Source organism: Cervus canadensis, chromosome 11, assembly GCF_019320065.1.
Source record: "Cervus canadensis isolate Bull #8, Minnesota chromosome 11, ASM1932006v1, whole genome shotgun sequence".
NCBI lineage: Eukaryota > Metazoa > Chordata > Mammalia > Artiodactyla > Cervidae > Cervus > Cervus canadensis.
This window is the reverse complement of record NC_057396.1, coordinates 60,596,117-60,620,575: the sequence shown is the minus strand read 5'-3', so window position 1 is coordinate 60,620,575 and position 24,459 is coordinate 60,596,117. Positions and strand designations below refer to the sequence as shown.

Here is a 24,459-nt window from a genome sequence, read left to right as displayed (position 1 = left end):
AAACAACAGAATTGGACCCAATGGCTTCCCTGTAAAATAGACTCCAAAAGGTCATAGCAGGAGCCATTTCTAACAGCAGTCTTTGTCACAAATAACCTGACTCTGGAAATCACATATGCCTGATATGTCCGCATTCATTCATGTATTTATTCAGCAAACTATCTGGAGATAGCATGATGAATGAGACCAGTCCTTTTCCTAAAGACACTTGTTATCTGTTGAGAGAGCTTATGGTCTAGCTTGGTATTTTCCAAAGTAGGTTTCATGAGATACTAATATTAAAGGATACTCAGCAGAAATAATAAAACCTAGGATGTCATGGTGAAATAAGTTTGGGGAATGTGGGAATTAAATTGGTACAAAGAATATTATAGACTCGGCAAAGCCCTACAATAAAGCAAGCTGTTACTAGCATTTAAAAAGTTGTTCAGCTGCAGAACCTCTTTTCATGTCATGCCTTATACAATCAGTGGATTTAGCACTCCATGGAATACAGTTTGGAAAACTCAGGTCTCTTGCCCATGATGAATAAAACATTGAAGAATATCTGTCTCACCATTATGGAGGACAAGGTAAGAAGGGAATTTGAAAATCTACAAAATTGGAATGTCTCTTCAGACTTCTGCTGAGAGACAGACAGGAAGTCTGTTGTCCCGCTCACTTCATACTTGCTGAGATGTTGAAAGAACCATAGAGGTGATCCCCGCCCTATTGTGATAAAAGTCCTCACCAGCCTCTGCGTAGTTCACCAAGAAAGCTTCTTTCTGGTCTACAAGGTGCTCACAGTAATGTGATTGCCCTGGGATCATTGGGCGGAATGAGGTGTGACTCTGATTAAGGTGCATGTGGTGATGTGAGAGTCTCAGGGAGCGGTAACAGCTGTGGCTTGACTTCCCCACTTCAGTTGTAACCTTGGTGACAGTTCCACTCTCTCCCCTTCAAAAACGAGGAGAATATTTGAGCATCCTTCTAGTTCCTGGGAACATTGGGTTCAAGATCCAAGTCCATTCATTACCAGTTAACCTCCCCCCACCTCAACACACATGTCGGCTTGTCTCCAGTCTTTTCTTATTTATCCTCCTGTCTGCTAGTTTGGGTATAGCTCAGGCACCATGATCCTGATTTGTACAACCCGGAAGCGGTCTGGGCTGTTTACACTGGTGCTGTATCCCATAGAGACAGCACGTGAGTTTGAGCTGTTCATCAACCCCTTGTTTGCTGTTTCTGGGAACAGCTTTATTCCTCCCTTTCCTAAATATTGTTCTTGTTGTCATGCAACACAGTTTCTGCCTTAGCCCTCGCGTTGCCTGCCTCTGTCTCTGCCCAGACTTGTTTCACATTGGATGACTACAGTGGCAATGGATAAGGAATGAAGCAGCTATTCCTTTTAAGGGTTTTCTGCCCAACCCATAACCTTCTCAGCAAAGATTTAGCTCTTCCTGGCCATTTTATGTATTTCATTTTTGATGTTGATATCTTAGTATGGATGTGCTCAAGTTTGAATATGCATGCACACAGAAAGATAAAAGTATAGATATGGTTGTTGTTGTTCAGTTGCTCGGTTGTGTCTGACTCTTTGCGACCCCATGGACGGCAGCACACCAGGCTTCCCTGTCCTTCATTGTCTCCCGGAGTTTGCTGAAACTCATGTCCATTGAGTCGACGATGCCATCCACCCATCTCCTCCTCTGTCGTCCCCTTCTCCTCCTGCCTTCAATCTTTCCCAGCATCAGGACTTTTTCCATTGTGTCAGCTCTGAGCATCAGGTGGCCAAAGTATTAGAGCTTCAGCTTTAACATCAGTCCTTCTGATGAATATTCAGCATTGATTTCCATTAGGAAATAGATATGGTTATGTATACACTTATGTGTGTATGTGGCTGGATATGTATAAACATGGGGTGTAGAGTATTATGGTTTAAAACATGGGCTAGAGTTTGAATCCTGCCTCCATCATTTATGGCTCTTCTCTTGGAAAGTTACTTAACCTCTTTAATGTGGCCTTACCACCTTCCAACCTGTACACTGAGAATAATTACTGTCTTTATTTGAGTTTAAGAAGGGAATGGCGACCCACTCCAGTGTTCCTGCCTGGAGAATTCCATGGACAGAGGAACCTTGAGGGCTACAGTCCATGGCATTGCACAGAGTTGGACATGACTGAGCGACTAACACACGCAAGCGAGATAACCTGTTTATTTTTAAATTATTATTGGGATACAGTTGATTTATTATTGTCATTTTATTTATTTTCAGTTGGAGTATAATTGCTTTATGGTGTTGTGTTCGTTTCTGCTGTATAATAGCATGAATCGGCTGTATGTGTACTTCTGTCCCGTCCCCCTGAGCCTCCCTCCACCTCCCCCATCCCACCCTCTAGGTCATCACAGAGCACTGAGCTGAGCTCCCTGTGCTAGACAGCAGCTTCTGGAATAGTACTGAGCCATAAAAAGCAATAAAATTGGGTCATTTGTAGTGGTGTGGATGAACCTAGAGTCTGTCATACAGAGTGAAGTCAAGTCAGAAAGAGAAAACCAAGTATAGTTGATTTATAATGTGTTAGCTTCAGATGTACAGCAAAGTGAATCTGCTATGCATATACATACATCCACTCTTTTTTAGATTCTTTTCCCATATAGGCCATTACAGAGTATTGACTAGAGCTCCCTGTGACATAGAGTAGGTCCCTTTTAGTTATCTATTTTATATATAATAGTGTCTATGTGTCAATCCCAATCTTTGATTTATCCCTCCCTTCCAATTTACCCTCCCTCTTCCTTACTCTTCAGTGACCATAAGTTTATTTTCTCCATCTGTAACTCTATTTTGTAGATAAATTCACTTGTAATCTTGTTTTTAGATTCTACATATAAGTGATATCCTATGATATTTGTCTTTCTCTGTCTGGCTTACTTCACTCAGTGGGACAATCTCTAGGTGGTCCAGTGGTTAAGACTGAGCTTCCACTGCAGGGGGTGAGGGTTTGATCCCTGTTTGGGGAACTAAGATCCTGCATGCCTCATGGCATGGCCAAAAAAAAAAAAGAGAGAGAGATAGCCTATTCAGTATAATGCTTTGCAAAAAGGAGTACTCAGGAAATTAAAGTCGTCTTCTGCTCCTCTCTTTTCTAATATTTTCCCCACTATCACAGAAGGAATTAAGTAGGAGAAGTATTGGGCATTCTATCTTTAGTAGGCTGGAATGTACATGGTCCCTTTCAGGCTCATTTCACCTTAGTGCACAGTCCTATCCTAGCCATCTGTGACTCTGTGTCAGAAAAAAAAAATTCCTGAAGATTCACCGTATGTTTATTTCTCTGAGACTTGCTTTTTCCCCTTGCTTTTATCATGCATCTGCCTTCCAACCTTAGGGTGAAATGCCTTCCACATGCCCAAGTTTGTCCATGTGCTGGATTCTTGCAGGGGTTTGAGGGGCTGGTGTCTTGCAGAGTGGGTGATTCTGGGTCAGTGATGTTGTCTGCCAAACATGAGATGGTGCCCATGGCCACCTGTTGTGATTCAAGGGTAGAGCCAGCCAGGAATCCTCAGGCCAAAAGAAGTTCCCCTTCATCTTGTTCAAGCTTGTAGAGCTGGGGGAGGCAGCTATAATGAGGACTAGCCTGCATGAAGCCGCTGCCAGCTTAGGGCTTAGTGAACTATAGGACATACCATTATAAATGCATCACCCTCGTTCAGCCTGACATCTGCTCTTGGCCATCTGCCTTTGGTAGAAGGAAAATCTGGCTTCTGCTTGGCATCAGTGAACCTGAACATGAAGACAGTAACACTGACTCTGGAGGCTCCTGGCAAAGGGATAGATGTGGTTGACCAAGGCCCCTGTAGAGCCCTGCTAGACTCTGGCTCAGAAAGAAGGTTTTAAACTTGTAGAGGATTGGGGAACAGGTGGGATTGTTTGTAGAATTCTTATGTCTAAGGAAATCCAGATCAGATTTTTAGGGTAAGCATAAGTTTTGTTGTTTTCTTAAGGAAATATTTTTTCTTGTATTACTTTTTAAAAGTATTAATATATTTTTGTCTGTGTCATGCAGCTTCTGGGATCTTAGTTACCCAACCAGGGATTGAACCTGCACCTTCTGTAGTGAATGCTCAGAGTCCTAACCACTGGACTGTCAGGGAATTCCCAAGTTTTATTGTTTCTTAATTTATACATTCTAATGCTTTGCTTGAATAATATTTGCTGAGTTCTATTGCCAGGAACTTTCAGGTGCATTATTAAAAAATTTTTAGTAGCCAATGCTAATTAAAAAAATAAGATCTATTCAGCTCATATTCCAGTGTTGGAAATAACCCAGAAGCAGCTGTCTTTCTGTGCTAGGGATTTCTAGCACAGTTGTTGAGGATAATGGCAACTTGGGACCCTTCCAAGATGCTCGAGTTTGGGTTTTATTCCCTTTGGCCATAGATGTAGAATTTCTATTCCTAGAAGAGAAGCAGCAGGAGGTGAGGTATGTCCTATTTAAATAGGTGTCTGAAGAGGAGGTATTAGAGAGAAGAGATTAAGAAATCTAAAAGCAAGGGGGAAGAACTCAGAATGCCATGATAGAAACAAGAACAGACTGCTTGAAAATGCCATGTATGTGTGGGCCTCTGGGGGAGACAGTTACTCACCCCTTTTGTTCCCTTAGCCATCTGTATCTTAGCCACACGTGTGATGGCTTTTTAAAAAAATTTTTTTAAATATAGTTGATTTACAACCTGAAACTAACACAATATTGTAGATCAACTATACTTCATTCGAGTATATTAGAATGTACAGCAAAGTGAGTCATATATATATATGTATATGTATGTATGTATGTGTATATATATATATACACACACATTCTTTTTCAGATTCTTTTCCCATATAGGTTATTACAGAATACTGAGTAGAGTTCCTTGTGCTGTACAGTAAGTCCTTGTTAATTATCTGTTTTATATATAGTAGTGTGTATACATTAATCCCAGTCTCCTAATTTATCCCTTCCCCCCATGTTTCCCCTTTGGTAACCATAGATTTGATTTCCAGGTCTGGGAGTCTGTTTCTGTTCTGTAAGAAAGCTTCATTTGTATCATTTTTTATTAGATTCAACATATAAGTGATATATATTTTTTTCTTTCTCTGTCTAACTTACTTCACTTAGTATAAAAATTTCTAGGTCCATCCATGTTGCTGCAAATGGCATTATTTCATTCTTTTTTATGGCTGAGTAATATTCCAACACATATATATGCACCGTATCATCTTTATCTGTTGATGTGTTTTAATTCTACAGAGAATAATGGTAATGTCTCAACAAACACGCAATTTTTCTTCCAAAGCACTTTATGCTCATTGCCTCTTTAACTGCAGTGACATTAACAACCCCATCAATCTACATCCATTCTCTTGAGATTCGGGGAAAATGCCACAGCAAGATGTCTTGTTTGTGATTGTCCAGCAGCATAAATGAGAGGCAGATTCAGAATTGAAATTTGAGTGATCTGATTCCCAAGTGTGTTCACTTCACCAGTGATGCATTCTTGATCTGCAAAGTCAAAGTTGTGAACTCTCTAGAATCCAAGTATTGTGTTGAAAAGAATAAGACTTCGGCCCTAGAAAGAGCTGGCTTTTTCACCTGAAAGCGGTGCCACCTAGGACACTTTATTTACCTTTCTGTTCCTGAGTGTCCTCATCTGTTAAATGAAGAAAATGATACTTACTTTGAAGGGTGGCTCTGAGGATTCAGTGAACTGGTTTGTTTCAAAGGCTCGGGTACATTCTTGTGGGGGTTGGGCCCAGGGAGTGGGGACAATGAATGAGATGTGACAGAGTGGAGCGGTGTGCTTAATAAAGGATGAAGAGGGGAAGAAAGTGACAAATTGATTTTTGCTTCCTTTTCCTCCCCAATGTACTAATGCCTGCAAACTAGATTTCTAGGGAATCTATTAAAAGGCTTATCTCTCCTGATACTCAAAGGGGGTGATGAACATGTTGACTTTCCAGCTATCATTATCTTATTACCAGGAGAAGTGAGAAGGGTAAGACCAAGGTCAACTGAGGGTGGGAATCCAGCCGGGCTGGGACTGAAGGTCCCTTGGAGCTGGGATGGTTTTCAAAGTCACAGGAGGAGATACTGAGTCATCAAGAGCCCTAGCAAACATTCCATCGCCCCTGACTCACAGCATTTCCATCTGGGATTTGCCTGGCATCTGTCATCAGCCCTATGGAGTGGGCGGTCAGACCTTCAGGTGGTTAGGAATGTGCTGTGTTAGAAATCAATACAGGCAGTTCAGAGAGCCTGAGAGGAGACGGGGGAGTGAGTCGGGATGAGAGGGCAGCCCAAGCTGCCTAAGTGTAGGACTCTGATTCCTATATCTTTTTTTTTTCTCCCTCTGGTCTTAGGTTTATAACGTGAAGGACAGCAAAACACTCAGTAGAGATTTTCATTAAATGTGGTTAGAGGCGAGGGCTGTGGGGTTTTTGGGTGGAGACAAAGGCATATTCTAACATCAAGGAGGAGTGAGCCCTTGATGAAAGCACCTTTCTTTGCCACCTTCTGGGGTGGCCTCAGCCTGGGCCTTTGGTCTGACAACCGACCTCATATATGGAACAGGCCGACTCACGTTTTCATCAAGAAGTCTCTGACTTTTTTCAGATTTTCCTGAACAGTTACTGTGTCAACTTATTTCCTTGAAACCTGGTGTTGAAAGCGTGCTACTCAGAGGTGATGCTGTGGGGACGCCATTACCCCTTCTGCCCTCTGTGGAGTTAAGCCCTGGTTGTGTGAGGGATTAAGTGTTCTCCGTCTTGTCAGCAGGAGAAATATATCAGTGTTGGAGAGACTTCACGCTGGCTGCCAGGCTGTGAGAATAATGCCGAAGGCCATGAGGACAGCCAACTTTCTCTCACTCATTCATTCATTTTTTTTCCACTACATCTATAAAAACTGAACCTGGACTTCCCCGGTGGCTCAGTGGTAAAGAATCCGCCTGCCGATGCTGGAGACACGGGTTCAATCCCTGATCTGGGAAGATCCCACATGCTGTGGAGCAGCTTAGCCCATGCTTTACAACTACTGAACCTATTCCCTAGAGCCCGGGGGCCGCAGCTACTGACGCCTTCATGCCCTGGGGCCCGTGCTGCAACGAGAGACCACCGCAGTGAGAAGCCCGTGCATAGCAACTGGGGAGCGGCCCCTGCTCACCGCAAGGAGAGAAAGCCCTGAGCAGCAATGAAGACCCAGCCCAACCAAAAATAAATAAATACATAACATTTAAAACTAAGCAAATCCGAACCTCTGCCAGTCAGTCAGTGCTGTTCTCATTGCCTTGTGTTTGCATGAATAAAACAGAACTGAGAGGTTACGTGTCTTATGTTTTCCAACGTGAATTCAGGAAAAACCAGAGCTGGACCGTTATAATTGAAATCTCCATTCAGGGGGGCTGCCCCAAGCATGGGAGCTGAGGAGGGGCTTGGGCAAACCCAATGATACCAAAGTATTGGGTGGGCCAAACAGTTTATTCATGTTTTTCCGCAAGATTTTATGAACTTTTGGCCAACCCAGTACTCTGCAACTCTCTTGATATTTGTTTACCCTGATTTAAAAAAAAAAAAAAAAAGAGGAAAGAGAAGCACTTGTCTACACAAATTAATGATGAAGCAATTTAAAATCACTTCTCAAGACTACTCAAGGTCAAGAGAAAATGTCCATGACTGAAGTAACGAAATAAAGCAGTTTCTAAAGAAAACAAAAAACGTAATAGGTTACCAGTTTTGAGAGGTTAAGAAGACTGTGTACACATCTCTTAGCTTCTATGTGTGAATATATATGTTAATTAAAAGATGACAATTGAAGGATAAGTTATTTCTGAATACTTTTTCTTTATGTATAATTTTATTTTTTTGATGCTTTCACAATAAACCTTTTCTATTAAAGTATAGGGTCTTTTATGGGTTTCTCTGGTGGCTCAGATGATAAAGAATCTGCCTGCAAAGTAGGAGACCCAGTTTCGATCCCTGGGTCAGGAAGACCGTCCTGGAGAAGGAAATGGCAACCCACTCCAGTATTCTTTTTTTTTTTTTTTTTTCAGTATTCTTACCTATAGAATTCCATGGAGAGATGAGCCTAATGGGGCTGTAGTCCCTGAGGTCACAAAGAGTCTGACATGACTGAGCGACTAATACTTTCACTTTTCATAGAGTGTATTATAAAAAAATAAATAAATAAATACTTTACCCGATGGAAGAGTTGAGATGAATGAATGTATAATGTGCCCGGAAGTTTGTGAGTTCAATTTTGCTATGTGATTATGGGCACGTGCTTGACTGTTTGGTGCCTTGGTTGATTCCAGGGTGGTGCTTTGCGAGTTCTTGGTGCTTAATTTGTACTTATTTCCTAGGAAGCACTGGCAGGATAAAACTCATTTGCGGTTTAATAAGACTGTTCTTTTTTTTTGGTAAATAAAGTTTTATTGAAACACTGTCTTGCCCATCTGTTTATATATTATCTATGGCTATTTTCTACTGAGTAGTTGCCACAGGGACCACATGGCCCACAAACTAAGATAACATTGGAAAGCAACTATACTCCAACAAAAATTAATAAATTAAAAAGATAAAATGCCAATAAAAATGTATCTGCCTCTTTATAAAAACCATTTATTGATCCCTAGGTTAGACAACAAATAAGGCTTTGTTCTTAAATGGGGACAGCAAAGTAACCTTTGTTCACCTACAGCAGCCCAAAAAACTGGACGTTGTCCTGCCCTGTTTTGCCCTCAGCAGCAGGCTTGCTCATGTCCTCCCTAAACCTGAAATTCTGCAGGCCTCCCTTTCTTCTCAGAATTCCCTAAAAAAAAGTCTTTAGAGTTTCTCCTTGCTTATTTCCTAATTAGCACTTTTCCTCACTGATAAAGTGAAGAGGTCAGAGTAACTCATTTTAACTTACAAGAAAATATTACCCATTTTGCTGGGTCATTTTTAAAATTAAATTTCATGAACAATATAAAAGCACTTTAGCTAAACAAATATTAAAACGCTTTAGCATGCATGCAGGAAAATCTTCAGTTGCTTTTCCGCTGTCTGTGTTTCTTTAAATCCAAGTTTTTGTAACTGGCTTTTAGCATCATATTGAAATTCCCTGAAATTTATACGTTCATGCTTGCTTGCTCAGTTGCTCTTTGCGATCCCATGGACTATAACCCACCAGAATCCTCTGTCCATGAAATTTTCAAGGCAGGAATACTGGAGTAGGTTGCCATTTCCTCCTCCAGGAGATCTGAAGCCAAAGGACCAGTGTGCCCTTTGTCACAAATGGAGGAGGAAAAGTCCAGGAGGTTGTTTTTGTCTGCTTATTGTATTTTCAGATCTCTTCAGCTGATCAACTTTAAATATTTCTCATAGAATATTTCTTAATAAACTTACCTGTTTATTTCTTACATATGTGTTTTGGGGCACTGTCCTGTCTCTTTTCCAGCCAGGTGAGAAGTAATGGTGATGGACTTACCAGACCGGAGGGGCTGAGTCAATAACACCATTAACACTGTCTCCTCCTCCCTCACTTCCATATTCCTGGGAAGTGATCTTATCTTGGCAAATGATAGACTTTTATTTGTTATTTTATTTAACCCCCCTTAACCCTGTAGTCCTATAGATGTGGCGCTAATATCCCTCCATGACCATCCATTTGTTCTCTTTGCATTGTTTGTTTCCTCGTCACAGTGAGTGATTCTGTGTGTGTGAGGTCCTTCATCCAAAGTCTACTCTTCTATGAAGCTGTGAGTTCTTCCAACGTCTGCTTCTCTATGAAACTCCATGGGGATGGTGTCTGTTCTCCTCTCCATTATATCCCAGCACTCAGCCTCCTACCTGGGACGTGGCGGACGCTCAGTAAACACTTGTGGGATGAAAGAATGAACTCATCGGTTCACCCTCAGTCTTGGCACTGTGCTCAGAGGGATAACTGAGGACCAGAGTGGTTAAATGACTGGCCCTGGGTTAACCTTTCTTTTGAGAAGACACAGGGTGTTAAGTTCCCTGTGGATGATGTAACATTACCACAAACTTAGTGACTTAAAACAGTGCAGTTGTGTTTTTGTACAGTTCTGGAGCTCAATGGTCTGCAGTGAGCCTTAGGAGGCTGAAATCAGGGTGATGGCAGGCCTGCCTTCTCTGGACGCTGTAGGGGAGACGCTGTTTTCTTTCCTCGTCCAGCTGCTGCAGGCTGCCTGTGTGCTTTCAGCTGTGGTCCCTTCTTCCATCTCGAAAGCACAGCTCTCTGATCTGTCTAACGCTGCTGTTGTCACACCTCTATTCTGACTCTGACCCTCCTGCCTCCCGTTTATAAAGATCCTTGAGGTTACATTTGCCCTACCTGGACAAGCCCCCATCATCCTCTCCCCATGTCAGGATCCTTAGACTTGTCACACTGACAAAATTCCTTTTGTCATGTGAGGTCACATTTCCATTGGTCCTGGAGGTTAAGATATGGACATCTTTGGGGCTGTTTTTCTGTCTTCCAGACAGACTGCTTGGGAAGGAGCCAGCTGGCTGACTTGGCAGACAGTATAGAAATGGACTTCCCTGGAGTCATTCCTTTTGGCTAGGATGATACAATATTCTGGACCGTACCTATAAAATTAATGTATGTGCTAGGGAGGGCAGAGGTGGACTTGTTCATTGAAATAAAAAGAAATGCCAGTGAAGGTATTTTAGGGAATTAATTTCTTGGGTAAAGGGAGGCCCACAATATTCCATGGCTGGACTAGCCTGCTGCTTTAGGAAAAACAGGCCCCACCCTCTACTGCTGTGGAGCAAACCTTGCTTGGCTTTCCACATTTAACTACAAGACTTACAAAAGTTGCAAGTAATTTTTATTCTGTCAGTGTCCCCCAGGAGTCATCAATATTTGTAAATTCTTGGAAAACCTGGAAAGATGGAGTACTTGCCCTCAGATGAGCAAAGGGAGGGATAAGACATGAGCCACACCCCACAGGCATGTCAGATGTTCAGAGAGTTGAGAAATCATACTACTGGATAAGGCAGGGGCTGGCGCCAAGGGATTGGGACCCAAGTTAGATAACCTGGACCAGTTGTTCTACACCCTTCATCATGGGAGGGAAACTGCCCCTGTTTGATATCAGCAAATTATTGAGCAGAACAAGTTCTCCTGGCTCATCGCTCCGAGCTAGACACACTCGATGAAAATCCTTGACTGTTGAAGCTCTAGAGTGGAGGCTGACTCATTCAACAGGGATTTATCCAGTGTCTCTTGCATGCCAGGCCCGTCCCTATCTATGGTGGGCAAATCAGGTGAGGTTCCTGCCAGCTTATGGTCATGTAACGGAGACAGATGACATACCAGTGGGTAGAAACACAGAAAGGGATTATGCATTGTGGTAAAGGCTGCAAAAGCAAGCAACTGGGATGCTCTGATAGAGAATACTATGGAAGGATGAGCAGAGGCACAAATTTCAGATGAGAAAGTCAGTGAGGACCGTTCTCAATAGGTGTCATTTACACCGAAGCCAAATGTTTTGATAGAGGCAGTGGGGAAAGCAAGTGTGAAGGCCCTGGGATGAGCAAGACCTTTGTGGCTTTGAGAAATAGAAGGTGGAATATAGTCACCAAGGAAAGGCTGTAGGACTCAGGAGAGAGCAGCTCTCAAAAGCCTGGGGAACCATACCAGAGCATTTCAGGTTTGCTCCAAATGCAGTTGGAAACAACAGAAACATTTTATGTAAGGAGTTGATATGTGGTATATTCAACAGATGAGATCCTTGAGAAATATGGAGTTATAGTATCTTTCTTCTTAAGCTGACAGCTATTGAATGTTCATTATATACTAAGTACTATGTTAAACTCTTTATATACGTTGTCTTATCTAGTCCTTTCAGCTAGCTCCTGAGTTTTATACAATGAATTCATTTCATTGGATGATAAACTGAGACTGAGTAAGTAAACTAACTTAGCCAAGATCATACACCCCATAAGTAGCAGAGGTGGGATTCCAAACCCAGATCTGTCTGACTCTGATGCTTAAGCCTTTAAGCATTTTGATTTCTCTCACTATTTTTTAACATTAAAAGTATAATAAAAATAACATAAAACTTGCTACATTAGCCATTTTAAGCATATAATTCAGTGGCACAATATTTGCCCTTTTGTGTCTGGCCTCTTAGTATGTTTGCAAGGTTTGTCCATATCGTAATTTGTATCAGCATCTTGTTCCTTTTCATGGCTGAACAATATTCCACACCCAAAGTATTGTGTGCATACACCACTTCTTGCTTATTCACTTATCTCTTGGTGGACACTTGGGTTGTTTCTGCCCTTTGTCTATTGTGAATAATGCTGCAAGTATCCGTTTCACTTTCTAATTTTGATTTTGGGGGTGTATACTTAGGAGTAGAATTGTTGAACTGCATATTAATTCAAAGCTTTTGAAGGAGCTGTCAAATTGGTTTCCACAGAAGCTGCACCATTTTACATTCCCATGAGCAATATTCGAGGATTCCAGCTTCTCTACATCTTTGTCAACACTTGTTATTTTCCTTTTCTTTTTTTTTAAATTATAGCCATCCTAGTATGTGTAAGGTGTTATCTTGCTGTGGCTTTGATTTTCAATTCCTTAATGACTTGTGGTATTGAGCATCTTTTCATGTGTTTATTGGCCATTTGTATATTTTCTCTGGAGAAATATCTATTCATGCCATTTGCCCATTTTAAAAGTGGGTTGTTTGGTTTTTTGTTGTTGATTTGAAGGGGTCTTTTATATGTTTTGAATATTAAATCCTTATCAGATATATGATTTGCAAAATTTCCCATTTTTAAGTTGTCTTTTCACTCTCTTAAGAATGCACTTTGTTGCACAAAAGTTTTTAGTTTTGATGAATCCAATTTATCTGTTTATCTTTTGTTGTTTTTTTGTGTCATGCCTAAGAATCCAAGATCATACCAAGTCAAGGATCATGGAGACTTACTCCTATGTTTTCTTTTACTTTCTTCACTTTTAACCATTAAGTTCTCTTCTAGATTTTGAAAAGTATTCACTTCATCCCACCAGAATCAGAAACATGAGAAGCTCAGCTAAGTAAGTTTTAGTGTCTGTCCGAGAGGAGCTCACAGAATAGTTCAGGAAACAGAATTCCAGCGGTGACAGTATCATAGTGATCGAAGCTAGTTGTTCTCAGACGCCAGTATGAGGATCTTTGCTGCCCTACCGGTGTTTGTGGAAAAGAAGTGAGGAATTTTTTTCATAAAACTACATGCATTCATTCTAAGAAACTATCCCTTATCATGCACGTGGTTCCTTTCTGTGATGCTAGAATGTTCTTATGACCAGAGGCTGAGAGAAGATGGTGAGCGTTTTTCTATAAGGCTCTACTTGGCAAATAAAGAATGATCTGCTCTTTGTCAGACTTCCAAATTTAGGGAAGGAAAATAGAAAACTAAGCTATGAAATTTAAGAGGTTAGAAGCCACCATAGGTTTTAGAGTTCGTTTACATGGGTCTACAAAAGTTTGATGAGGATCCTGGCCTGGGGTTTTTAGGGAAGTCTTCACAGGGAAGCCAGATTCGCTTTCTTCCTCAAATATCTGACCTATTTCTGCTTCAGTCATCATCTTAGTGCAAAATTTTTTAGGACTAGAGAGTTGGGGCAGGAGCAAGAGGAAATCAAAGTGAGGTCTGTTTCTTAGCCTGGATTCCTCTGGGCAACCTCCAACTGATTACTCTTATAGTTTTTGCCAGATGGTTTTTCTTTTTCATTTACCTAAGATATATTTTAGGAAAAAAGAGAGAAATTCTATCCAGAAAGGAGTACTGTTTTCTCATGGGAAAGAGCACTCAGTTGTATTGGGGGATTGAATAAAGTTCTGCCAATGAGTTCACTCTTGTAAAACATTGAAATTCTCCCAAACATACTAATTAAGATACTTTTTGTCTTTTCTGCTGGTTTTAGCTTTGAAGATACCATAATAATGGCTTGCTACAAAATCCAGGAGCCAAGTTTGGAGGAAATGACATGGTCTCTACTTGGCATTCAGCCTTGTACTTGATAGAACTAGCCTAGAGAGTGGTCACCAGACTTTTTTGATGGCCCGAATGCCTGGATTGTGCTGTATAGCTATGCAGTTGGATGGTTCCTTCTGGAATTATGCAATGCGCAACCTGTGTAGCTGTAAGCAGTGGTCTGATATACCCTAGCAAAAATAGAAATAAACATAGACACTCAGGAAATGCATATTTTTTGTTATTTATGTGTATGTGTGTTAATCCACTTAGATTCTATATTGATAAAACATGATTTCTTTTTTATTAAAAATAAAAATGAATAGCACCTTTGAAGTTTGAAATAACAAGTTTCACCTGTGCCCCACTGGATGGTTTTGAACATCCTTCGGGCAGGTTGTAGGGCAAGGTGCTTCTTGGCTGTAGAGAACTTCTGGGTCTTTCCTATTCCTGCCAGGCCCTCCATCCTCACTTGCTGCTTTCTGTTTCAGAGTACACAGTCATTAATGAAGCCTGCCCCGGAGCCGAGTGGAATATCATGTGTCGGGAGTGCTGTGAATACGATCAGATTAAATGTGAGTGCCCTGGAAAGAAGGAAGTGGTGGGTTACACCATCCCGTGCTGCAGGAATGAGGAGAATGAATGTGACTCCTGCCTGATTCACCCAGGTGAGTGTGCGCTGGGAGACCTCAGGTCGCCTCTGTGTTTTCTGAGGAAATTCTGATGGAAGCAGGCAGAACCCTCGAATTCTGACAGGTAGACATCAGGGGTTGTGATGCCATGATGATTAAAAGTGGCATAACTCCACCCACTCTAACTCCAGGCGGAGGGACTGGAGGAGTTAGTGCCCTTTTCAGTGCCAGACTTACAAAGCTGTGGATTCATCTACTTATTCATTCATTGAACAAACAGACTGAGCAGCCCCTATATACTGTGGCAAGGACTGGGAACACAGTGCTTTAGAAAAAGAGACATTCCTGGCATTTCTAGAGCTTGCAGCCTGGTGGGGGAGATGGAAGAGTAAATAGGTAGCTGTAATGTATCATGGGAGGTGCTGTGATAGAGAACACGGCTGCCGTGGGAGCCTGGGTGGGGACAGGGGTAGGTGACTTATTAGAGGAGGTGATATGCGTGCTGAAGATGGAGGTAGCAAACTGAAGAGCAGGAAGAGAATCTAGTAGAGGCCAGGCCATAGAGAATAGCATGTGCTAAGGCCCTGTGGCAAGAGGAAGCATGGAGTTTAGGGAACTACAAATAGCTTAGTCTGGCTGGAGGGGTGTATGCGCGCGGGCGCATGCGCACGTGTGTGTGTGTGTGTGTGTGTGTGTGTGTTTGTGTGTGGTGAGAAACCTGGAGAGAGAGAGACAAAAGATCAAGGAGAGAACAGGCGTGAGATGCTGAAGGGCTCTGCAGGCTGTACTATGATGTTTAAGCTATATCCTGAAGATGTTTTATGTAACACTTGGAGAACTTTTAGTAAAGAGGTGTAAGTTGATTTTCCTTTCAGCCGCAGTGTGGAGGAAAGATTGGAGGAAGGGCATGATCAAAGGTAGGGGAAGAATAATGAAGACCTTGATGAACAGAAACCCTGTGGATGGGGAGAGGTGGAGGGGTCTGAGAGCGATTAGAGAGTGGAGTTGATGGCAGTTTGGAGTTGGTTGGGAGGGAAGGGAAGAGCAGAAGTCAAGGATGATGCTTGGGCATTTGGGAGATGGATATTTGGGAACTGGTCCCAGGAATATGTATTCTTGCCAGGAAAATCCCATGGACAGAGGAGCTTGGTGGGCTACAGTTCATGGGGTCACAAAGAATCAGACTGAGCATGCATGCACCACCACACCATCCAGTGACATGAGAGCATCCTAGATGAGGTGGGGCCTTCCCAGGTCACGGTGCCCGTTCGTTTGCCTTTACATCAAGCTAGACTTGCCTTCCCCCAAACCCCCGCTTCCCCGGCCCCCACCACAGAGGAGACAGTGATTTTCCTTCGCTGAAGTGCCTGTCTGCTGAGAGCCGTGTGGACACTGAGTTTCACTCTTAATGCGCTCCTAGTGTGATCAGCAGCTCACTGAATGCTTTCTTGGTGCTTTCATATCTGCTGCCTTGTGAGTCCTTTTCCCTTCTAGGCCTGCTCAAACAGAGGATGTAGAGAATTTCAAATACACTTTCCTTACACTGAAGACTAAAAGGATGTCAAATATAGGCTTTGGGAACTTCTCTCATTTCTGCCTCTCCCCTTCTTTTACAAACAGAGAGAATGATGCTCATTACTACCAGGAACTTTCTTTTGAGGAAAGTAATAGAAGAGGAGAGAAAACAGGGCTCAAGTATACAGGTGTTACGTCTAAAGCATCTTCCTTCTTGGAAGACAGTAATGCTGAGCTTTAAAATAGAAATGACCTCAGCATGACCCTTGTACATTTGATCCAGAAAAGAAACCCATTGTTCCAATTCCCTGATCATGAGTAAGGTTTGCAGAGAAATAATTGAGCAGTGCCTCTAGATTTTCTAAGGAAAATCTGAGCGCTAAGTCAGGGTCTGCTGACTCGGGGTCCTTGGCAGAGGTACAGAAGTCTGAACAACTTTCAATATTTTCAAAAGGCTAACAATTACTGTTGTGTGGCAGCAGGGGTGGGGGTGGCTTTGGCTTTATGAGATGGCATGAGGTCATGGGGTAAGTAAGGGAACGTCATAGGAGTGTTGTATGCTTCATATTGCATCTTATAGAAGGCCATCAATATCTGCCACACCTGCACCCAACAACTTATTACATCAATACAGAAGGCACCCACCTTAACTGATGCTAGGAAGGGTCTTCTCAACTGAGTAGTGAAGAGCTGTTCCACATTAACCATATGGGTACCCTGAAAGAAAGGACTAGAGAAAGACTTTTTTAAAAATTTTATTTTCAAAAATAGTGAATCAATGTTCCAGCAGTCCCTATCGGTGATCAAAGAGGTTTCTCTGCGTGTTTGTGAGTGTCTTTATGAACTCAGGTATTTTTATTTATTTATGTGGTTTAATCCATTTCAGTCATTATTTATTTTAATGCACACATCCCATCTTATGATAATGGGTTCCCCTTTGTGTCCGTCTGTGTTCATCTGGCATGACCACACTGATTTTGAAGACTTCTTGATTTCTTCTTGTCTGTTTTTTGCCCCAGATCTGGAATCAGCCATTTCTCCAAAGAACTCTGGTTTGAGACCATGATCTGCTCACCTGAGGTGTTCCTTGTGTGGGACGGTCATTGCTACAGGGTTTTGTTTGTTTTCTTAAGTGTCTAGAACTGAGAAACATGCATTTTTAAAATGTTTTCACTGCTACTCAAGTTCAAATGTAACATTCCAAGGTTGTTAATTAACATCTTGGATTATGTATTTGTATGTCTTTTCTTTTGTGGTGAAAATCCTGTGTCCTAATAATACTAAACCAATCACTTACTCACTTTTTCTTAAATTTGTACAAAGCCACGCTAGAGCATTACAGGTGTTAGTAATAAGAGCACTGATGCTTCTGGTTTTTATTCACCTTAGAATATATCTCATTAGGTTATAGAGTCAAAATACTATGTTTGAAAGTCAATTGTAGTTCTTTTATCTATGGTGTTATACCACCTACTTGAAACCTACTTGCTTGATATGTAGGTAGGTTTATATTTGATAATAGAAGAAAATCTGTGTATGCATTTATGTGTCTTTCCCCTTCATGCACAAAAGACAGCATGCCATAAATACTGATGACTACCTTGCTTTTTTCTCTCTTAACAATATATGCTGGAGGTCGCTCACTGACAGTGTAAAGCCATTTTTTTCCACTTCTTTTTATAGTTGCACATAAGTGCATTGTGCATCATAAACTGTGGATTACCATAGTTTATGAGTATTTGGATTGTTTCTAGCTTTTTACTGTTATAAATACTACTGTAGTGAATAGCCTCAGGCATATATCAGCTAGTATTTTTGCAGCATATCTCTGGGATAGGTTCCTGGAAGAAGGATTGCTGAGTCAAAGGGAGGTGCATATGTCGTTTTCCAGCCTTTGCCAAATTCTCCTCCATGCATTTGGCGTTCACAGCAGTCATCCATGAGAGTATTCTTTTCCTGAAGTCTTGCAACAGAATGTGTCATTTTGGAATTTTGTCAGTCTCAAAGGTGAGAAACGGGATCTCTGCCTGGTTTTAGAATTTCTATCACTTTTGTCATCATGATGGACAATCATTCTCTCTCCTGTGATGGCAGTAATTGCACGAGGATCAATGTCCAGGGGCCTGGTGGTGCCACGTGGGTGTGTGTGCTCAGTCATGTCCAACTTTTTGTGACCCCATGGACTGTAGCCTGCCAGGTTCCTCTGTCCATGGGGATTTTCCAGGCAAGGATACTGGAGTGGGTTGCCATTCCCTCTTCCAAGGGATCTTCCTGACCCAGGGATCGAACCCGCGTCTCTGGTATCTCCTGCATTGGCAGGCGGATTCTCTACCACTGTGCCACCTGGGAGGCCCGGTGGAGGGGATGGTAGTGCTGACGTCCAGCAGTACCGGGGCCCTCACTGGAGCAAGTTGGCTGTGTCTTTTAGTGCATTTCTATGCTGTTAGCTCTGACCTTGGTTCTCTTACCATTCGGGCAGTTCTGTGAGCTGCTTGGTGTCTTTTTAACATAGCCTTGTTCATCTTAATCACCAAACTAGTTTTTAATGGCTTGCCCCTAATGGCCTGGGGAGAGAGTTGGCAGGGTCATCGAAGGCAGATGGAGTCCACTGACCTCCTCGGTGGTGCAGCGGGGAGGGAATCAGATGGGAATGTGACACATGGGTGAAGGTGGCCTTTAAAAGACACAGTAGTCCCCCGGGACCCAGTTGTGGGCCATATGAACTCTGATGAGTCGTATTAGCAATTCTTTTCTGGTTGGAAGAAGCAAGCACTGGAAGAAGGGAGCAAAGGCAGAATGGTATGCAGAGAGAGCTACAAGTCTCTCTCACAGACATCACACATGTAGACACTGCATATATGCACTGTGGGCCAACGAAAACCTAATTTTAGCCAAAGAAAAAAGTATGCTATCAGCTCAAGGAAATGCTGGTTATCTCAAGCAGTTCAGAATCCTGGATTAGCAGTTCATTCATCTCTCCATCTGTCCACTTATCCATTTATTCATTCTCTCAAATCTTATATAATATTTCTGGAACCCTTACTACATGCCAGATACTATATTAAGTGTGGGGGGATATAATGTTGAATAAGATGCAGTCCCCGACTTCAGTCTATATAGGAAAACAGATAGGAGACAGTTAAAATTGAGCATGCCAAATGCTATGGTGGGGATAAGCCAAATAAGTGGAAGTATGGGAATGCAGAGTAATAATACTAGTTCATACTTGGGGGGTACTTGCTATGTGCCAGGCCCTTTATGGGTGTGAGATTAATTTTTAAATCAACTTTTTGAGCTAAGTACATTTTTTAACCCCAGGTTTACAGATGGGGACATTGAGGCACAGAGAACTTAAGCAGTTTGCTCAAGGACACACAGCTGGACAATGAATGCGGGAAGCCAGAACTTAGTGCTCTGTTTTAATAAGCGGGGTTGGATTATCTCTACCTTTCCTCAATGTCCCCCACCTCTCAGGAGGCCATGTTTTAAAAATAACCCTTGACTGAGGTCTGCTCAGTCCACTCCGGTGTGGTCTTCTGATCCGGGGGCAGCCTGACACCTTCCAAGGTGAGCCCATTAATAGGCACTAAGGCTATTAATAGCACACTCTGGCTATAGGAGTATATGACATTTAAGGTATTTAATGGAATGGGAAGGTGTTTACTATTTTTATTAAATCAAAAAGTAAAACAGAAAGTGCAATGTATAATATAAGCCTAATTTTTAAAAAATGTTTGTGTATATACAGAGGGAGAGTATTACAGATGATTTTCTCTGGGTAATGGAATTTTAGGTGTTTTCAATTGAATTCTTTTTGCGTGTTCAAATCTTCTTAATTCCACAATCAATATGTGATACTTTTATAAAGAGAAAAAAATACCCTGTATTGATGTATTCTGCCTTTCACTACAGGTTGTTTCATTTTGCATTAAAGCATCAGCCACTAATGAAAAAAGCCAGACAAGAAAGGCCATGCGTTGCATGTTTCCATGTATGTGAAATGACTGGTAGATTACTAGTTGCCAGGGATCAGGGACAGGGGAAGGGAGTGACTGCTAATAGGTATGGGGTCCTTTGAGGGGGGGAGGTGATGAAATATCCTACATTTAGATAGTGGTGATGGTTACCCAACTCTGTAAATATGCTAAAACCCACTGAATTGTACACTTTAAAAGAGTAAATTTTATGGCATCTGAATTATCTCAATGTTGACTTTTTTAAAAATTATGAATTGAAACCAAAATGTGAAATCAATCTGGAAGGTTATTACTAAATATTTTCAGTATCTCATAATACTTTTCAGGTTACTGATGATACATGAGATAGGACATCCTTGTAAAAAAATGTGAAAAATTTACCACCAGCAAGAGGTTTCTCCTTCAGCACAGACAACAATGTAATTTAGGTTTGGTTTTAATGTAATAATAAGCATTTGCTGTCAGTCTTCGATTTGGAGGTATTTTCATCAATATTATTTGCTTTGTAAAACATAATGATTAAAAATAAGTTTAAATAGCATTGTATTTTATTGAAAATTGAAGTTCATAATTAAGACCAAAAGCTAAATTTTTTTAAAACAAGCCATCAGCCGCTAACCTGGAAGATGGTTCAGACCATCCCTGAAACTCCTCAGTCTGAATGCTGGTGACTCTAGCATCTTCCTAGGGATGAGCATTTGTTCCTAGGGGCACCTTTCTAAGTTCAGATGCTCTTGGGTGAGACAAGATCCTGGCAAAGTCCACAGTTTCTCGTGCAGCCCATCAGAACCTGCATGTGCTTAATTGAACACCCTTCTGCTTGGAAATGTTTCAGGTTGCACCATCTTTGAAAACTGCAAGACGTGCCGAAACGGCTCCTGGGGGGGTACCCTGGACGACTTCTACGTGAAGGGCATCTACTGTGCAGAGTGCCGTGCGGGCTGGTACGGAGGAGACTGCATGCGTGAGTAGTCCCTGACCTAGCTCCATCCCTAGTGCAGGCTCCTTTAAAGTCTCACCTTCTTGTGGACTCAGGTTTATCTTGTTGGACTCTTTGAGTTCTGGAAAACTTGTGACCAGGAGGCTTTCTAGGTAAGACTATAAGAAACAAAGATGTGTTTCCTTCTGCTGGGTGTGGACTGTGGACATCTGTTTGGAATTGGCCACAGGAGGTTTCTGTCTCCTCTTAAATCTTCCCCTCTCTCCTGAATGAAGCCAAGGCACTCCGCACACAAGCATGCCTCATGTCCATTCCAGAAGCAACTGCATGCTGTCATTGGTCAGCAGGCAGTGAATAAGGCTTCAAAAATGCTAAGTCTGTAGTGCATTTTAAATATGAATTCCTACTGGAAAACTTCTTGAATCCTGAGTTCAATTCTTGGAACCCACATCAAATTGTCAGCATGCCACTTGTCCCAGGAAAGAGATTCTTTTTGGGTTCTGCTTGATCTCCAAGAATTGCTTAATCTTTATTAGTGCTCCCCGCTGTGTCAATAATCCTTTGAAAATGGAGTGGAAATCTAAACTGTCTCCCAGTTTAAGATTCCCCTGTGCAGCAACCCAGTGGTGAATATCACTCTGAGAGGCAGGATCTGGAGCAATGTATAAACTGTTATTATTTTGTTAAGCCTATTTTACCTATTCCCCATTTAAATTAGAAGCAATCAGGATGGTTTTAGAGTCTCATAAATTTTACTCTTACGAACGATATTTCCAGTCCACAGAAATAGAGGATGGAGTGTTATTGGTATTTCTTGCCTGATCAAACATGTAGCAAAAACACACGAGTCTAGGGCAAAGGGTAAGGAAAATACCTAAGACACCTAAGTCTGTGTGATTTAGGGGCCTGTGTGATTTCAGACCCCTTGTTCTCACCTACCTCCTATTGATGAACTCTTCCGTAGCTCTGTTTTCTCTGCAAAGCAGCATAGGAAGTCTCTAATGATAGCAGAGTAGAAGGGAAACTGAGGCTTGAGAGTACCAAAATTTTGGGAGAGCCACCTGATGAATAGGGAAATGCGCCAGCTACCAAAAAGTTAAAGCATGCCGAAGCATGGCCAAGGACCCAGTGGAAGCTGGAGCTAATGTGTAGGTGATGCAGCCTGGACAGGTGGGTGGTGCTCACCAGCAGCAGGGTCAGTTCAGTTCAGTTCAGTCGCTCAGTCGTGTCCGACTCTTTGCGACCCCATGAATCACAGCACGCCAGGTCTCCCTGTCCATCACAAACTCCAGCAGAGGCTAATAAAAGCAGTCGTGTGGTTGACCTAAGAGTTGGCAGAGATATGACTGTCCAGGGGTCCAGTGTGGGCAGGACACAAAACCAAAATGAACCTGGTAAAGAAAATAGAGACTGGAGGTGCCGATGAGATGGAAAAGCAGGCTTAGTGGTAATAAAGCCACGGAACATGTAGATGAAAGAGGTAATGTGGTCCGAGAGTAGAATTTCTAAGTTAAAGCTTTCACGGGTGGTGGTGATAGTGTGTTCATATGTACTGGTCAGTTTTTGCTGCAGAAGAGTCAACCTCAAAAGGATAGATGTGTATCTTTCTCTATCATGTGTCTGTGAGTTGGCTGGGGTTTAACCGGTGTCAGCTGGGTTGGCCTGGGTTGAACTCTGGAGCTCGGAGCTCAGACCACAGCGGCAGTTGGGATATAATCTGCTTTGAGTGGGTCACAGAAGCACAGGCAGTCAAGCCAAACACACGGCCACATTCATGGCCTCTGCTCTCATCACACTCACTCATATTGTAAGGACGTCACATGGCTGAGCCACAGATCAGCCAAGTATGAGAGTGTATTCCATCTCAAAGGAAAGGATACAAATGTTTCCTGAATAATACCCTCAACACTGTGAGTGAGTTTGTTTAGAGGACAGGGCAGAGAAGGGGAAGAATATTTGCATGCAGGAAGTCAAAGACAGAGGACTGCGTTTTCCCAAAGAAATCCTGTAGATGTAATCCTGTCCAAATAAATAGTACCTGTTGGTTGAGTCTTGCGTTTAGCCTCGGTTTAACCACTGACTGTGTAAGATTGTTTGGTCTGGATTGGTGATGGTGTCCAGGTGTAGGATCAAACTTGCTCAAGGACAGCAGAATTGGCTCAGGGCAATGGGTCACCACCATGAGGCAGGCAACGTGGAGCACGCATGCCCCCATTCATTAAGAGGAAGTAATGAATAAATCTACCCATCCATTCAAAAATATTGAAGGACAGAGAAACCTGGCGTGCTGCAGCTCACAGGGCTGCTAAGAGCTGGACACAACTTAGCAGCTGAAGAACAAACAACAATGCATTCCAAAAAATGTTTCTCGAAAGAATGCTTCTATGTGCAATGATGAGCAAGACAGATGTAGTCACTGCCATTTTAGAACCTGAAATTCAGAGAAGAGAGACAAAAAGAACATGGTCAATGCTATGAAAAGGACAAAGCAATGATCACACTCCTATTCCATTCTGTGTTGGTTCAGTTAAGCTTGTTCAATTCCATGGTGGAAGCCTCATTCCATACAGCGTATGTTTACCTGATCACAGCCACATACACAAAGAGAGCATTTCTTACGGCTCACTAGGCAGCTCACCAGGGGAAACAGGGAACCCTCCGTGGGTTTACAATACATTCGTGGAAACAGGACTTGACCGTAAGAAGACATCAATATGATGTTATTGGGTTCGCATCACCTACAGCTCGTACTAAATAAATGTAAGGGGAATTCACAGGCGGAAGGCATTCATTTCAGTGTTTGTTGACTGTCTGCCTGGTGCTGGGCAGGCTGCTGCCTGCCTCTATGAAGGGGCAGCTGAACACTTGGGTGGTCTGTGCAGGCTGGGGCACAGTCCTGGAGCCATGTGGCAGTGCAAGCATTTGCCCAGTAGATGGCGCCCAAGTGATCCTTTCCGATCGTTTAATTCTGGAGGAGGAGGGCTTCTTGCTAAACACTATTGTGGAGCCCTGGCACTTTTTCCTGAGTGCCATATAGAACCTTAGAAGAAAGGAGTGCCAGGCAAATGCCAGAAAGGATCACACTTGTTTATATTTTAATTATAGACCTTTCAGTACTCAGCAGACGTGGTAGCACCTTTATTTGCTCACTATCCTTGACAATGCTCGTCACAGATGGTTTTAACCCAACTCTTTACGGTCTTAACATCCATTATGTGATCGATTCATTCATAACCATTGACAAGTTACATTAAGCAAGAGAACTGGAGAAAGGCTGGAGGTCACTGAACCCAGGGGAAAACTTTTTTCACATTTTCCTGGCCAGGAAAGATTGCTTTAGTAATTGTAGAATATTCAGAGGAATGATTTCTTCTTTCTTCAACTTTTTATTTTGATAAGTTTTA

The 24,459-nt window shown here is 42.2% G+C and overlaps 1 protein-coding gene across 1 annotated transcript in view; it reads left to right on the top strand.

Annotated features, from left to right (window-relative positions):
- The window catches only part of PAMR1 (peptidase domain containing associated with muscle regeneration 1), a 76,804-nt gene that overhangs the window by 7,918 nt on the left and 44,427 nt on the right, over positions 1-24,459 (top strand). The window contains exons 2-3 of the mRNA XM_043481692.1: positions 14,483-14,659; positions 20,951-21,079. Of these exons, the coding sequence (XP_043337627.1) occupies positions 14,483-14,659; positions 20,951-21,079 (306 nt within the window). The remainder of the gene's footprint in view (positions 1-14,482; positions 14,660-20,950; positions 21,080-24,459) is intronic.